The following is a 17,717-nucleotide window of genomic DNA, read 5'->3' as shown; positions in this document are numbered from 1 at the left end:
TAGCCTTATGCACTTCTTTCTTAAGTTTGCCTGCCCTCCTCCACAGCCACGGAGCTGTCAGAATTCTGACCTTAATCTGCTTTTAATTGTCCTGAATTTTCAGCTCATTGCTAAAACTTGGACCTCCATAGAACCTCCATTGCAGGCTGATTAAATGAAATGAAATGAAAATCGCTTATTGTCACGAGTAGGCTTCAATGAAGTTACTGTGAAAAGCCCCCAATGATGGTACTTGTATATCGATTTCAGCTGTAATGCTGCTACTAACTCAGCATGGAGTTGAATCGAACAAGTAATATTAACATTAGACTGAGAGGTAACAAACTAGAAAGATGTTAACACAGCCCTGCATCTCTTGTTCTCTATCTAAAGTTATCACATTAAGAACTGCACTGTTCTTGATACAAAATATAACTGTTAACAGGAAAGAAAGTCAGGAGTCAAGTGGGGGTGTAATTGGGCCTCACTGTGCTCATTTTCTAACACAGTTGAAGTCAAATTTGTGGAGCTCCGCACTCTAAATGGCAACAGAAACACACCCAAAGCCATCTTGGTTTACACATCTTAAAGATGGCCTTGCCATCAGCTTAAAACAGGCATCAGGCTGGCTGAAGATGTTAATAAAGGGCCTGTTTTTGGACCAATTCAGGAAATGAGTTTTCCTGACCAGAGCAGGCATCAGGCTACGCTGTCGAGAATTACATAGGCTAAATATGGCTGATCCAGTGGTTCTTTTAGAGTTGCCGCAAACAAAAAGGTAATCTGAAAGATATCTTTGAATGGAGGTGGGAGGGGCATCCTTTTCAATCGCTTTCTCTTTTTAGGATCTAATGTTCCTTCATCCTAGCTTTGCTGACAAGCTGTTTGGGAAGGCGCTTTCAACAATGGCATCTTACTGGACATATTAAAACATTTCAATTGGACCTCAGGCCTACCCAGTGTTGCAGGAAACTAATGTCTGCCTGAAATATTCTGCAAAACTCTATGGCCCATGTGTTACATTTTGTGTGGGTTGAGGAGGAGAAGGAAACCCCAACATGGAGATCAACAAGAGGTCCAGGTCATGTTAATTTCCGATGCGGATTTAATAATTCCGGCATTGTCTCCCAACCAAAACCAGGAGATCTGGTATTAAGGCCAGCAGAAGAGAGCAGGAAATTGGCTCAGTGTGCTTCGTACCCCAGGCACTCGGTATGAACTCAGTGTTGTGTGACGGATTGTCAGCCAAAGTAAATACATAGAGGGACAAAAAAGGCCAGGCCGGGTAGGACAAGGACTCCTTGTGGGGCCTCATGGGTGTGAGGAGGGTAAAGGTGAGAAGACGTACCTGCTCACCTTGGGCTACAAGGTGTTCTGACAAAAGTTATTTGATAAACTTATCTTGCCATCATTCTCTGGCCATGGTGCAGCTGCTGGCCTACAACTGACTCCACATTAATAATAATAATACTAATAATCGCTTTTTGTCACAAGTAGGCTTCAATGAAGTTACTGTGAAAAGCCCCTAGTCGCCATATTCCAGCACCTGTTCAGGGAGACCTGTACGGGAATTGAACCCGTGCTGCTGGCCTTGTTCTGCATGCATTGTGGCACCAATGATGTAATCGGCTGCAGCTTTCAAATTTAACATGTCTTCACTCAGAACACGTCCCACCTTCCCATCACTCCTGAACTGACTGGTCTTTTGTGCATTCAAATTATAGTTGCTCCAACATTGGTGGCCATGCCTTCAATTGCCTTGGCCCCAAGTTCTGGAATACCCTCCCTAACTCTGCTGCGCGACCTCACTTCGCATAGAACCATAGAAACAGTTACGACCCCCTACAGAGACAAAACTTGTGTAGTATCGATAGAATTTACAGTGCAGGAGGCCATATGTCCATCGAGTCTGCACTGGCCCTTGGAAAGAACACCCTACCTTAACCCACTCCTCCACCCTATCCCTGTAACCCAGTAACCCTACCTAAACCTTTTGGACACTGCGGGAAATTTAGCATGGCCAATCCGCCTAACCTGCACATCTTTGGACATCAGTTCCCCTCCTACACCTCAGAGTATGAGCTAGTCAGGTGATTAAGGGACAAAGCTTCCTCCAATTGCAGGAACTCCCAATAGGATATAAACATCGACCTGGAAGCAGTTCGGTGAAGCAGACCCTGCGGGGAGTGCAGAGGAGTGATTGTTGTGACTAGTGGGGAATAAAGTGAGTTGCACCTTGTCAGCCTGGCCTCTCATGGAGTCTTTGCCTCCGTCTACAACACTGGCGATGAGGATCAAGTGGAGCTACCATAAGCAGCAAGTGCTGCAAACTCGGACTATTTTCCAAATGCCTCGGGAGGCCGCACTCCAGCCAGCAGGCGTGGAACACATAGGTAAACTCGAACCTTTTGACGCTGACTCGGACAATTGGGCCCAGTATGTTGAAAGACTCCAACTGTCTTTCCGCATAACGCCATCACCAGTGATGAGCGAAAAACCGTCACTTTACTGACCGACTTCTGCACTAATTTGGAACTTGTCTTACCCAGACAGGCCGAATGGATTCCTGTTCTCCATGCTGATCGACCGGCAGGGCTGTCACCTAAATCCACAGCCCCCGATTATGGTCCAATGGTACTGATTCTGTAACGCTTCGCAGATGCCGGCGGAGTCCACTGGGGAATACTTGGTGTGCTTACAGGGATTCGCTGCCCCCTGCGAGTTCAGAGCTGTCCTGGCTGAATCACTGTGGGACCGCTTCATTTGTAGACTTCAGCACGGGGAGACGCAGCAGAAGCTGCTGACGGAGACTCCACTGACCTGTGACAGGGCCATCAACATAGCGCTCGCCCAGAAAAGCGCCGACCACGGGCTCCTTGAACTCCAGGGCCTGGAGGTCCTGGACATTGGGCGTTATCAAGGCTGTTGGCTGACAACTACCAGAAGCAAGGTGCCGGGAACGTCTCAGGTCGGATGTCATTGCAGGTCCCGCAACCACTGCCGCGACTCACCCCAGAGCGACCGTGGAGCTTCCCTTGATTCAGTGTTCCCGGATAGCGGGCGCCAGTATCGAGCGGGAAACCAAGGCCAGGAACAAGACTCCGGGCGATCACGTGAGGGTGCCATTCCCCGGCAACAGACAAGTCACCATTTCCCCCCAAGAGACTGCACGCTGTTAGTGCTTCTTGATGGGGGGTCCGACTGACCACGTATACCGGGGAGCCCTTAGAAATCGAGTGCACCACCCACGTACCCGTGGCATACAGAGACAAGTCCGCGTGCCTACCTTTGCTGGTAGTCTGTGGAATGGGCCCAGCCTATTGGGGTGCGATTGGCTGCGTCACCTACATTTGGATTGGTAACGCGTGTGCCAGATGCACCCACGTGGACCGGATGGAGGGCTGTCCAAGTTCCCTTTGGTTTTCGCCGAAGGCCTCGGGACCATTAAATGAGCTATAGCCATGATCAATGTGGAAGTCAATGCCCGATATGTTCGCACCAGCCCTGTGCCGTACGCACTTCGTGCCAAGGTAGACCGGGAATTGTACTGTTTGGAGCAGCTGGGTAATATTCGCCCTGACCACTATGCTGATTGGCCCGTGCCTGTGGTCCCCGTATTGAAGACGTACTGGTCGGTACGACTCTGTGGGGACTACAAAATAACCGTAAACTGGGTATCCCGTCTTAACTTACCCGGTCCCTCGGATCAAGGATCTCTACCCCCCCCCCCCCCCCCGCTTAGCGGCAGAAAAACATTCACTAAGTTGGGCATGAGCCACGCGTACTTGCAGCTGGAGCTCGAGCCAAGTTCCTGGAAATACGTAACAATCAATAACCATTAGGGATTGTACGAATACATACGGTTGCCGTTCAGAGTCTCCTCGGCTTGTGAGTTATGGAGAATATCGTGCGAGGATTGCCAAGGGTGGCCATCTACCCGGACGGTGTTCTCATCACCGGGACCTCGCACCAGGAACACATAGAGAAGCTAACTGAGTTCCTTCAGCAGCTTGGTCTGGCTGGGGTTGGTGTCCGGAGGGAGAAATGCGTTTCAATCTCAGAGGTCACATATCCATGCTACCAGTGGACTGTAGGGGCCTCCATCCAGTGGAGGACAAGGTATGGGCGATTCGCCAGGTCCACATCCCTCATGACCAAATGCAGCTCTACTCTTTCATCAGCTTGGTGAACTATAACAGAAAGTTCATGCCCAGGATGCCCTCGCTGCTCAGTCTGCCCCATCAACTACTGAAGAAGGGCCAAAAGTGGGTCTGGGCCTCCCCGCACCAGAAGGCATTTAAAGAGGTGGAGCAGCATCTCTTGTCCGATGAATTGCTGACCCAGACAGGCCCCTACTCCTCATGTGCAACGCCTCGCCATATGGGCGGAGGCTCATGGTATATACCGACCACAAGCCCCTGCTAGGGTTATTCAAGGAAGATCGGGTAATTCCACCGATAGCACCTGCCCAGGTTCAATGGTGGGCCCTGCTTCTGTTGGCCTACGAGTTTATGTTAGAGCATCGCCCGGGCACCAGAATCCCGCACACGGATGTCTTGAGCTATCTGCTCCTACCCACAGAGCCGCCAGCACCCACCGCTACCGTGGAAGTAGTAGCCGCCCTCCATTTCATGGACACTTTGCCCGTAACGGCAACTCATATCCGAGAATTGACCCAGACCGACCCTAAGTTGACGAGGGTTTGGCATATGGTCCAATACGGGGGCCGACATAGGATAATACCAGACAGGCTGACGGCCTATACCCCCAAGCTGCCCGAAATGATTGTCGAAAACGGCGTCCTCCTGTAGGGGACATAGGGGGTCATACTCGAACATGCACCCCTGTTGAAAGACCTTAATAACAGGCACTCTGGGGAGGCCAAAATTGCACCCCATGCCAGGAACACAAGAATGTCCCACCGATGGCCCTAATGAACCCCTGGGAGTGGCTCGGGAAGCCTTGGTCCTGTGTACACATCGACTTTGCCGGTCCATTTCAGGGGGCCACATTCGTTATATTAATGGACGCCCACGCAAAGTGGCTGGAAGTACACCAGGTCCCCATAGCAACCAACTGAGCAATTACGGAAAGACTACGGGGTATTTTTAGCACTCAGGTCCGAGGTCCTGTTGTCCGACAATGGCACGGTATTTAAAAGTCAGGAGGTTGTTACATTCATGGCCACGAATGGCATCAGGCACGTGCAGACAGCCTCGTACCACCCAGCTTCCAATGGGCTAGTGGAACAAAGCGATGCAAACATTCAAGCGAGCCAAGAGAACGATGACCTTGGGGTCACGGGAGACATGGTTGGCACGGTTTCTTTCAGTTATCACATGGCTCCTCACGCCACAACCGTCATCGCACCGGCAGAGTTGCTCATGGGGCACTGGCCCCGGACACATCTCAGCCTCATCCTCCCTGATGTCAGGGCTCAGGTCCGTCAGGGGCAGGACCGCTCGTAGACGGACTCACCCCGCCACCCAAAAGTGCGCACCTTCACAACTGCTAATGTGGTTTACGTGAGGAACTTCAGGACCGGAGCCCCATGGATCCCTGGGATAGTCCTCCACACGATGGGGACAGTCTCCTATGCAATCCCGGTTACAGGGCACATAGACACACTGCCACCTGGACTACTCACGACAACACCACCAGGAACCACTGTCACCCGTTCGGCCAAGGAGGAGCCCCGGGACCAGAAGGGAACCAGGGCTCCAACCATCCATTCTGCCTCCTGTTGAACTTCAAGGTGCCGGGGTGCCTGTGGACCCAGCCAGCAACGGCGCGAATAGTGACATGGGTTCCAATATGGACATTGAACCGTCTTCCCTACACATGGGGGTGGCATGGTGGCGCATGTTAGCACTGGTCTTGTGTGACTATCTGTGTGGAGTTTGCACTTTCTCTCCATGTCCGAGTGGGTTTCTTCCGGGTGCTCCGGTTTCCTCCCACAGTCCAAAGATGTGTGGGTTAGGTGGGTTGGCCAGGCTATATTGCCCCTTAGTGTCAAAAAGATTAGGTGGGTTACGGGGATAGGTCGAAGAATGGGCTTAAGTAGGAAGCATGGGCTGAATGGCCTCCTTCTGCACTGTAAATTGTATGATTCTGATTCCCACACGTTCCCACTGGAACCAAATCCTGACAGTGCCAAAATGCCTGGGTGCCAAAGGAAGAGCCAGGGTGCCACCCTACCCTGTCTCTGACCACCAGGGGTCTCCAATGGCCCGGGAGGCCCCCCGGGTGCCGTGATGCCTGGTGCGCATTTGGGTGGACCAGTACAAATCGGCACCCATGAGACCACTCACTGGGTAGCCGGGTAGATCGCGGGAAGCTGTTAGATCAGGCTTCCATCTCGCTTATGAGATGGAGATTGTCCTTAATTGGCCTCAATTAGCCAAAGGGAACTGGCTGGAGAGATCGCAAACCGCTCGGCGCCTGGCCCAGTTCCCGATTTGGACCTCTCCCGTGATGTAACCTGCCCGCACGGTAGCTTGCCAGACACAATGTGGCCATCAAATCGCGTCCTATATGTTAATGAGAAAAGGAAGTATTCATTGAAAGTCGAACTTCCAAAAAGCATTTAAACTTGTACTTTGTGTTCCAATAATCTTAAGTTTTCTTTTCAATGATGCTGAAGCACAGGTACAATCTGTACTTCAGGAAACTGGGGCTGGATTCTCCGCACCCTGAAGCCGGAATTGCGGCCGGTGCGGGGGTGGAGAATCCATTTTCCCACAAGGACTCGGAACCGGCACCGGTTCCTGATTCTGAGGGCCCCAACTATGCCGCGTTGCCTCGGACCTACCTGGGGCCATTACCAGAGGCCCACTCCGCCATTCTCCGCCTCAGACCGGCCGAAGTCCTGACGGCGTGGATCTAATGCGCTCCAGCCGGTCGGTATACTCGCGTGGTGGTTCCGGACTCAGTCCGCGGCCACCTGGCCGGGGGCAGGCCGCTCAGAGGGCAGGGGGCCTTACAGGCGGCCAGGAAATGTTTGTGCAGGCGGGCAGGGTCGGGCGAGCGGCCGATTGGGGGGTTTATTTTTTGGGTCCAGCTTCACGGTCCGAGTCCGTGCGCATGCGCGGCAACCGACCCAGATATGCAGGGCCCGTATCTGCAGCAAAAGCTGTTAGATCTACGCTGGATCCCTACTATTCCCCTGCAGGACTATGAATATGTGGCCCTTTCACGACAGTTTTTCTCCACAGTTTTCACGCCGGCCTGGGGACATCGTCCCAATAACGGAGGATCCAGCTCCTGGATTTGCTTTATTTATTCAGAAAAAAATGATATTTAAAACCAGTGACGGCTGAGCATTAGTGACAACATTTATAAATGTCTTGGCAGGTTTCTTGTGTAGAAATATGCTGAGAACGAATAACAGTTAATTGATTCTATGTCATGGTGTTTCCTGTGAGCTGGGGTCAGTTTACTGTTTTTGTAGCTTTCCATCTTCAGATTTTGCGTCCTTCCTTGATACTGTGACAATATGACCAATACACCTTTGTCGGCAGAGGTTTGTTTGGGTTAGTGCATGCCTCAGTGTCATTGATGCCTTGTAATTTTTACTTCAAGAAGATACAGAGTTACTGGGGACGCATTTGACCGGTTTGTAAGCATGCCGATGGAAGCAAAGCAGTGCACAAGGCAGGTGAATAATTACAACATTTTACACCTTCACTTTACTGCTGAGCCAGGATCCAAGCTGTTTCTAGGTCTGATCTGTGCATCAGAAAACTCACTTGGCCCTTTGGATTTTTATCAGCCGCCTTTGGCCACCAGCAGGGGTCAGTGGCATAGTGGTAACTAGTAACCCAGAGACTAGTAACCCAGAGAACCAGGCAGATAGTCCGGGGACACGGGTTCAAGTCCGACCGCAGCAGCTGGAGGAATTTAAATCACTTGCTAAATCTGGAATATGAAACTAGTATCAGTCATGATAACAGGTTGAAAGGATGTTTAATAAAGCTTACCAATGGAGTTCAAAAGCAAAGAAAATATGTTGAACTTGTATAAATCATTAGTTTGGCTTCATCTGGAGCATTATGTCAAGTTCAGGGCACTACACTTTAGGAAGGATGCAAAGACATTGGAGAGAGTGCAGAAAAGATGAACAAGAATGGTTCCAGGGTTGAGGAACTTCTGTTATGCAGATAGATTGGAGAGGTGGGATTGTTTTCCTCAAAGAGAAGGTTGAGAGGAGATTTGATAGCGATATTCAAAATCATAAGGTGTCTAGACAGGATAGATAGGGAGATAACTTTCTCATTGTTGGAGAGATTAGGAAGCAGAGGTTATTAAGAATGGAAGGGAATTTGCAAAATAATCAATGGTCGCATGAGGAAAAACATTTTCACGCAGCGAGTGATTAGGAACAGGAATGCCCTCTCCAAGAGTGTAGTGGAGGCAGGTTAAGCATTCGAGAAGGAATTTGGTTATTATTTAAAAATGAAGAATGGCAGGGCTATGGGAAGAAGGCAGGGGAGTGGCAGGAGATGAAAAACTCCTTCAGAGATCCAGCACAGACAATGGGCTGAATTGCCTCCTGCTGTGCTGTAACCATTTTATGATAAAATAACATAATTGCTCTGCATGCTCCAGGTACTCCAGCAGCTGCATCCAACTGGAAAATAGATAAGGGTAAGTGGAAAACAGGTGCATGTAAATGCACTCTCCTGGCATTATTAAAGAACAGGCTGCTCAGGGGACCTCTGCCCATGATACGCTGGCTTGTCAGCACTGACTTCTGCTGCATTGCCAGATGTGCCTCTTCTTTCACTTCACTGCGTAATGCTGAGAAGGTGTCAATTGCTGGGTTGCTGTTTCATGCCAGTGTGGTGATTATTCAGGAAGCTTGATGAATAATGGTGTTTAGGCTGCTGGCCTTGCTCCATGAAAAAGAACAAATGATATCTGACCAGCATCTATGTCTACTCACAAGTTGCCAGCTGCTTTTTCAGTACATGATACAGAGTCATGGAGTCATAGAGCTTTACAGCAAAAAAGAGGTCCCTCGGCCCATCATATCAGTGCCTGCTACAAAGTACTTATCTATTTGAATCCCATTTTCCAGCACTTGGGCCATAGTCTTGTATGCTAAAGTATTTCAATGCTCATCCAATGTATTAGTGTTGTGCAGTTTCCATATATATACTGATATAAACTATCAGTGAAAGTTTTGTCAGACTGCACTGTCAAATGTTGTGTAAGATGAATGTATGGCAGAGAATCAGGCAGAAATCAGTGTGCCTGATTAATAACAGTAAATCATAGGGTGCTGAAATAGGAAATGACGAACTTCACACCTTATTGTCCAACCTGTGAGACCACAGACCCGTCATGCCGGAAGTAGGGCTGGAAACCGCGGCGCGCTATTCAAAACTCCAATTACTTCAGCAGGATGGGAAGATTCTGCTGGTGGGAGGGCCATAAAATTCCCCCCAATGAGTGACAGTAGAAATCGGGAGAAGAGATTCAAAATTGACTTGTCGTGTTTAGAATTAATAATATGAATTTACTATTATGCATATTGAAGAGTTTATCATTCCCTTCAGACAAACACCTCATTGACCTCTCGGTTAATGAGCATTTCTTCTGATGTGCTCTAACATCCATTCTTTCTCGGCCCTCTTATTCCCAAGGCAGAAACGCAAGAGGAAAATTCACCAGGTTAATTAGACATATGGGAAGTAATACTGCAAGAACCTGTTCCCTCGACAGCGGATATTGGAAAATCACAAGTACATTGCCAGCAATTTGCTAATATGCACTGTGGTAGGTGAAATCCCCACTGCCCATGCTCACTCAAAATTCATATCACTGCATTTTCATTTAATCGGCTGCCTGTATATTGTTTGTCCGAGGGGCAATGTCACTGGACTGCTAATCTAGAAGCCCGGGCCAATGTCCTGGGGACAAGGGTTCAAAGCCACCATGGAAGGGGGTGGAATTTGAAGGTGGAACTGAAAGCTCGTCTCAGTAATGGTAACCACGAAACTATCATCGATTGTCATAAAAATCCATCCATCTTTAGGGAAAGAAATCTGCCATCCTTACCTGGTTTGGCATGCGACTCCAGACCAAAACAATGTGGCTGATTCTTAACCGCCATCTGAAATGGCCTCGCAAACCACTCATTGAAAGGGCAATTCGGGATGGGCACACCAATGCTGACCTTGCTAGTGCAGCCCACATCCCAAGAAAGAATACTTAAAAAAAAATAATTTCTTCCATTGTAAGTTTAGAAAGGCAAGAACTATTCCAATCTTCAGTATTTACAACCTACCACAAATTTCAGTATGATACAGCAAGTTAAATTTGTAAATTGCACTTGCTATCACTTATTTTCAGTCAAAACAATGGAGTACTGCAATTCCTTGGCTTGGAAAGGTGGTTTAATGATACAATGTTATTGGAAGGAGGGACGGAACGGCTGGAATTCGGGAGAGATTCTGATCTGGAGGCCTCTGCCATTTTCTAAGGTTGCTGCAAATTGCACTCCTTTTTGGAGCTGTTCAACTGGTCTCGGAAGTCTGAAATTCAGGGATACCTATGTAATCCTTGCATCCAGCATATGGTTGAGGATGTAGGGGAGGGAGCTCTGGAATACCCATGCTTCTTTCTGGATCACTGCTATTGCAGTGCTAGAACTATCAGTAGGAGCTGGGATCCATTTTTTGGGGTCACACAGCTCAGGATTGTTCAGCAATGTGGAGCAGAAGACCATAAGACATTGGAGCAGAATTAGGCCACTCGGCCCATCAGGTCTGCTCCACCATTCAATCATGGCTGATATTTTCTCATCCCCATTTTCCTACCTTCTCCCCATAACACCTGGTCTCAAAACGTATCTATCTCTGTCTTAAAGACACTCAGTCATTTGGCCTCCACAGCCTTCTGTGGCAAAGAGTTCCACAGATTCACCACCCTCGAGCTGAAGAAATTCCTCCTTATCTCTATCTTAAAGGATCGTCCCTTTAGTCTGAGACTGTGTCCTCTGCTTCTAGTTTTTCCTAAAAGTGGAAAAATCCTCTCCATGTCCACTCTATCCAGGCCTCGCAGTATTCTGTAAGTTTCAATAAGATCCACCCTCATCCTTCCAAACTCCGAGTACAGTCCCAGAGTTCTCAACCCTTCCTTATACGACAAGCTCTTCATTCCAGGGATCATTCTTGTGAAGCTCCTTTGGACCTTTTCCAAGGCCAGCACATCCTTCCTTAGATACGGGGCCCAAAACTGCTCACAAACTCCAAATGGGGTCTGACCAGACTTATATAGCCTCTGAAGTACATCCCTGGTCTTGTATTCTAGTCCTCTCGACATGAATGCTGGCATTGCATTTGCCTTCCTAACTGCTGACTGAATCTGCACATTAACCTTAAGAGAATCGTGAACAAAGACTCCCAAATCCCTTTGTGCTTCTGATTTCCTAAGTATTTTCCCATTTAGAAATAGTCTATGCCTCCATTTCTCCTTCCAAAGTGCATAACCTCACACTTTTCCACATTGTGCATAGTACATAGAACATACAGTGTATGAGGAGGCCATTCAGCCCATCGGGTCTGCACCGACCCACTTAAGCCCTCACTTCCACCCGATATCCGTAACCCAATAACACCCTTCCTAACCTTTTTGGTCACTAAGGGCAATTTATCATGGCCAATCCACCTAACCTGCACGTCTTTGGACTATGGGAGGAAACCGGAGCACCCAGAGGAAACCCACGCAGACACGGGGAGTACATGCAGACTCCGCACAGACAGTGACCTAGCGGAGAATCGAACCTGGGACCCTGACCCTGATGCTGTGAAGCCACAATGCTATCCACTTGTGCTACCCTGCTGCCCATTTGTATTCCATCTGCCACTTGTTTGCCCACTCTCCTAGGCTGTCCAAATCCTTCTGCAGCCCGCCTGCTTCCTCAATACTACCTGCCCCTCTATAGATCTTTGTATCAAACAACTTATGCCCAGGCAACAGCTTCAGAATGAAGGGATGATCCTTTAAAACTGAGATGATGAGGAATTTCTTCAGCCAGAGGTTGGTGAACCTGCGCAACCCGTTGTCGAAGAAGGCAGTGGAGGCTAAATCACTGAGTGTGTTTAAGACAGAGATAGAGAGGTTCTTGATTAATAGGAGATCAGGTGGTATGGAGAGAAGGTAGGAGAATGAAGATGAGAGATATATCAGCCATGATTGAATGGCAGAGCAGACTCGATGGACTGAATGGCCTAATTCTATTCTTATATCTGAGGTCTTACGTCCCATTGAGGCAGTTCCAGGGCTTTCAAGTCCAACTGTTTTACACATAAACAGCATTCCTTTAAAACTGTGAACTCCACTGCCATGAAAATTAATTAAAAGAATGAGAATTTAATCATGTATTTTTCACTGTTTAGAACTGTTTCTGCAACTCCTCCCAGGTTTGCATTACTGGAACCAGTCGTCATTCTGGCCATGCTGGGTTGGCCATGCTAAATTGCTGCTTAGTGTCCAAAAGGTTCGGTGGGGTTACGGGACTATTGGAATAGGGTGAGGGAGTGGGCCTAGGCTAGGTGCTCTTTCAGAGGGTCAGAGCAGAATGGCCCCCTTCTGCACTGTATGGATTCTATGATTCTCCTGGTGATCGCCTGCCAAGCTTGCTGGGTCCCCGTGTAATTTAATAGATGGGGCCATGACAGCCTGGAATTTCAGCAGGCTCTCTATCAGGATACTAGCTAGGATCCTGGATGTGAAATGTATGCTGTTGCTTTACCCTGTCTCAAAGTGTACCCTGGCCAGCTTGATTCATTTAAATTCCACTTGTCACACCTTTTGAAAAAGCAATTTAGCTGGCACAGAAGAGCAGAGCAAAAACTTTGTAATTGAAGGTAAGTCATCATTGGCTGGGTTACTTCAGCAAACAAAAGTAAACTCAGTAAATGAAGCAAAGACAATAAAGCAAACAGATAATACTATAAACTCCACAACTGTGTGCCTAACCTGCAAGGTGCAAGATGCGGACAAAGTGCCAACTTGTCAAAGAATGTATCAAGATGAGAAAATATTGACATATCACAATCACAATTTCAATGGAATAGGACAGGTAAATTTGAACATACAAAACCACAAAGTAAAAACATATTTTAAATAACTGTATAGAAAGTTATGTTGCTCTCACCTGCAAAATGTTGCAGTCTGTGACAACGTATTATTACGTACATATCCTGATATAAATGTTCGAAGTTATAACAGGTTGGGAAAGAAACTAGGATGTAACATAGCCAAGTGGAGTAAATAGCAATTAAACACGTCAGAATGAACAGTATGGTCATTTTCATGAGCTGTCTCACATACACAGTATACCAACTATAATAGATTAGGTTTGTGACTCTTTGCTAGTAGAAAGCAATGCAGTGTTGTAAATGCGCGTTGTTAAAACAGCACCAAGAGGAATGTAAATGTGATTGCCCATTTGTTTTTTGTATCACCTCAATACTTAGGCAGCTTGCCAGATATTTAAAAAGTGCTGGCAGTGAGAAAGGCTCCAGGCAGACTTTTCATTAGTGTTATATTTGACTGTCTATCTGTCCATAGATCAAAACCTTTCTTACAGTACTTACACTGAGTCATGGATTTGTGCATAAATCATTAAACACTTACTGGAAAATGCAGAAGCAAAGTTCCAAAAAGAATTGTCTCCATCAACACCAAACCTGATGCTCTGATACTCTGAAAGATAAAGAAAAGATGACACATAGTTGTTCGAGGTCACTGTGAACAAGTTAATAAAAATGGCACTGAATGCCAAATAACAACTTACTAAAAAGAGTCTAAAGTTCCTGTGGAGAAAGATCAACTTGTCCATGTTCAGTACTGTGTTTAATTCAGATTAAGAACCATTATATGAAACTGTGTGAATAACAAAATAAGATACCGACAAATCACATCTATCATGTCCAACTTAAAAAAAAATTAATTTAAGGTGCCCAATTCTTTTTTTTTCCAATTAAGGGACACTTTAGCATGGCCAATTCACCTCCTCTTCACATCTTTGCATTGTGATGGTGAGACCCACACAGGCATGGGGAGAATGTGCAAACTTCACACAGACAATGACCCGGGGTCGGGTCAAACCTGGGTCTTCGGCTCCGTGAGGCAGGAGTGCAAACACTGCGTCACCGTGCCACCTGCAAATTGTCATTTTAAGGAAAAAAAAAACCGCACTAAAATTTCCTGATATTCAATCTTTTTCATTTCTTTTAGATTTCGTTCCCTGTATTTTTGTTGACAACCACCATTGTCATTTATAAACAAGAAGGAAAAATTGGATCAGGACCAAAAGTAAGGATTGCAATGTGTGATGAACCAGCGGACATCTGTTACAATGCAGGCAGCATGCAAACTTCATAGTGACTTCTCATTTACATGAATAGAACATGCAACTAGCACAAAACATGCTGTTGAGTGGCTGCACGCCTGAGCAAGAGGCAGAAAATCATTAGAAACTAGCACAAGCTCAAGCTAGCCTAACCTACTTAAAGCAAGCCTAAACCTCTCAAACGTCTGCATTTTGGCTTGAGACTGCAGCTCCATTGACTAAAGCTCTACTTCAACACCATAATCCCAGCCAAGCTCATGTCAAGACTCCAAAACCTAGGACTTAGCTCCTTCCTCTGCAACTGGATCCTCGACTTCCTGACCCATAGACCACAATCAGTAAGGATAAACAATGACGCCTCCTCCATGATTGTCCTCAAAACTGGGGTCCTGCAAGTCTGCATACTTAGCCCTCACTATACTCCCTATACACACACGACTGTGTGGCAAAATCCGGCTCCAACTCCATCTACACGTTTGTTGATGACACAACTGTAGTAGGTTGGGTCTCAAACAATGATGAGTCAGAGTACAGGAGGGAGAGAGAGACCGTAGTGACATGGTGTAAAGACAACAATCTCTCCCTCAACACCAGCAAAACTAAGGAGTTGGTCATCAATTTCAGGAAGCAAGGGATCGTACACACCCCTGTCTGCATTAATGGTGCCGAAATGGAGATGGTTGACAGCTTCAAATCACCAACAATCTGTCCTGGTCCACCCATGTCAACGGTACGACCAAGAAAGCATAACAGCACCTATACTTCCTCAGCATAATCAAAGATTCCTCCCACGCGGATTATTTTCTCTTCTAACCTCTTCCATCGGGCAGAAGATACAAAAGTCTGAGAACATGCACGAACAGATTCAAAAACAGATTCTTCCCCCCGTTACCAGACTCCTGAATAACCCTCTTATTGACTGAACTGATCTCTCAACGCATCTTCTCTGCTGTGTTGCAATACAGTCTGTATGCTTCACCCAATGTCTATTCCTGGGTTCAATTTCCGTACTGCCTGAGGCTATTCACGAAGGCCCCACCTTCTCAACTTTGCCCCTCGCCTGAGGTGTGGTGATCCTCAGGTTAAATCACCACCAGTCAGCTCTCCCCCACAAAGGAGAAAGCAACCTGTGGCCATCTGGGACTATGGTGGCTTTACACTCACAGTATTGGATGGAAAGCTGGAAGATATTAAAAATGTTGCCTACTGCAACCTGGAAGGATCCCAACACCAAGACATTCATGGTCAAGGTAACATTGGCCATCACTGGCAGCACCGACTACCTCCAGTTATAAGGTGGCAAGTCAACCTAAAACAGACGATAAACTTCAGAGTGCCTCTTTTGTAATATGGAGACGGACTACAATTTGCTCTTCGCTGATGGGGCGGGAAGAGAATTGCTCTCAGAAGACGGTGGGCACTATGATCTCCAGTTGAAAACCCTGCTCCATATTCTCTTTTCTCTAAGCAAGTGGCTCGTATGGCTGTCCTCATTCAACCTGTCATGCTGCTGACTGAGAGCTGTTGAGAGCAGGTGCTCTGCTTCACAGAGCCAGGGTGCCAGGTTTGATTCCCGGCTTGAGTCACTGTCTGTGTGGGTTTCCTCCGGGCGCTCTGGTTTCCTCCCACAAGTCCCAAAAGGCGTGCTGTTAGCTCATTTGAACATTCTGAATTCTCCCTCTATGTACCCGAACAGGTGCCGGAATGTGGCAGCTAGGGGATTTTGCCGTAACTTCACTGCAGTGTTATTGTAAGCCTACTTGTGACAAAAAAGATTATTATTATTATGAGTAGAACCCTTAAAGGCAACCCACTCACTGTAGAAGTCACCAATATTAAATAGGAACGGAAAACTCAAAGGTATTTTTAGAAACTCAGACAGAACCAGTGGTAACCCACCAGCAACTACACCAGGGGTGTTCTTCATGCAGCTGAAAGCATGTTCAGCTGTGTAAGACTAGGGCATTAGCTAGAGTGGTGGGGTCAAAATGGCACTGCTGGAGAAAAATAAGCATTACACACTGAGTAACGCCATGTCTGCTTACTCCACATATTTCCGATGCAGACTCTGAATGCCCATGCTAACAACCTGACCAAAATGGTGCCTGGCATTAACCACACTGCAAGGGTATGTACACGGCCCAAAATGACTCCATGATGCTCAAGTTCGGTCCACATCTCTGTGGTATGCATCTTAAAAGAAATTGAACTTGTTTACTTCCATTTCTGCGTGTAATGGTCCAAGGTGGGTGGCACGGCAGCACAGTGGTTAGCACTGTTGCTTCACAGCGCCAGGGTCCCAGGTTTGATTCGGCTTGGGTCACCGTCTGTGTGGAGTCTGCACGTTTTCCCTATGTCTGTGTGGGTTTCCTCCGGGTGCTCCAGCTTCCTCCCACAAGTCCCGAAAGACATGGTGCTGGGTTCTCCGATTTGGAGATTATGTCGCGAAGCCGGAGTGGGAGCGGGTGGGTTTTACAACCAAAGAAACAGCGCAGAACAGCAACCGATCTCCTGTCTGGTGGGGAGCTGGCAGGCCCGCAGCATAGAGCACCTGGCTCGAGCTGCAGATACAGCCAGAGAATTACCGGGTTCGAGCAACATGGCACCCGGCCTGCCAAATAATGCCCCCCTTTGGCCAGGCTCCCCACCCCCGGACCACCCCAGCCCATGCCAACATATCGGCTCTCCCCCGACTGTGGCGAAGAGGACTCAATCCGCAGCCCCCATGTCGAGTGAACGAAAAAAATAGCATGAGAGACCCGCCATCGGGAACTCGACCCGTCAGGGGCGGAGCACGGGGGGAGGGCCTCAGGTAACATCCTGAGGCTGTCCATATGGTGTGCAGCATACTCGTAGAGTATGGCGTTTTGGAGAGGGCGGAGCATCGCAAAAGCGGCACCGCCTCCGATATTGGCGCCAACGGGCTTTACACCGCAAATGACTGTCCCCCAGCTCATTCATCGGGACCGTGCATGGCAGCTCGCCATTAACAAGAGGGAGCAGCATTTAAACTGACCCCGCAGAGCAAACTCCAGACAGCACACATCTACATAATAACGTAGACCGGCACCGTGATTCGGGGTTGCCGACCTGGCCAGGCTCGTGGAAGGGGTCGAGACCAGCAGGGCTACCCTTTCCCCCCCCGAAGGGGATGGGAGGGTCAGCCACAGGACCCCGCGGGAGGCAGTGGCAGCGGCTATCAGCTTGGGGAGTGTGACCAGGAGGACAGCCACCCAGAAGCTCAATGACTTCCACCGGGCCCAGTGTGAGTTTGCATTGACCCCCTGCCTGGCATTCCCCACACTACCTGGTGACTCTGCGATTGGCACCACCACCCACACACCCACCAGCACAATGCCATGCCCCAGCGCAC

At 48.0% G+C, this 17,717-nt stretch overlaps 1 protein-coding gene across 1 annotated transcript in view; it reads right to left on the bottom strand.

Annotated features, from left to right (window-relative positions):
• Window positions 1–17,717, bottom strand: part of gpr158a (G protein-coupled receptor 158a) — an 827,720-nt gene that overhangs the window by 286,705 nt on the left and 523,298 nt on the right. The window contains exon 5 of the mRNA XM_038798141.1: window positions 13,627–13,695. Coding sequence (XP_038654069.1) covers window positions 13,627–13,695 — 69 coding nt within the window. The remainder of the gene's footprint in view (window positions 1–13,626; window positions 13,696–17,717) is intronic.

The sequence above is a fragment of the Scyliorhinus canicula genome, chromosome 5, assembly GCF_902713615.1.
Source record: "Scyliorhinus canicula chromosome 5, sScyCan1.1, whole genome shotgun sequence".
NCBI lineage: Eukaryota > Metazoa > Chordata > Chondrichthyes > Carcharhiniformes > Scyliorhinidae > Scyliorhinus > Scyliorhinus canicula.
This window is presented reverse-complemented; position numbering and strand designations above follow the sequence as displayed.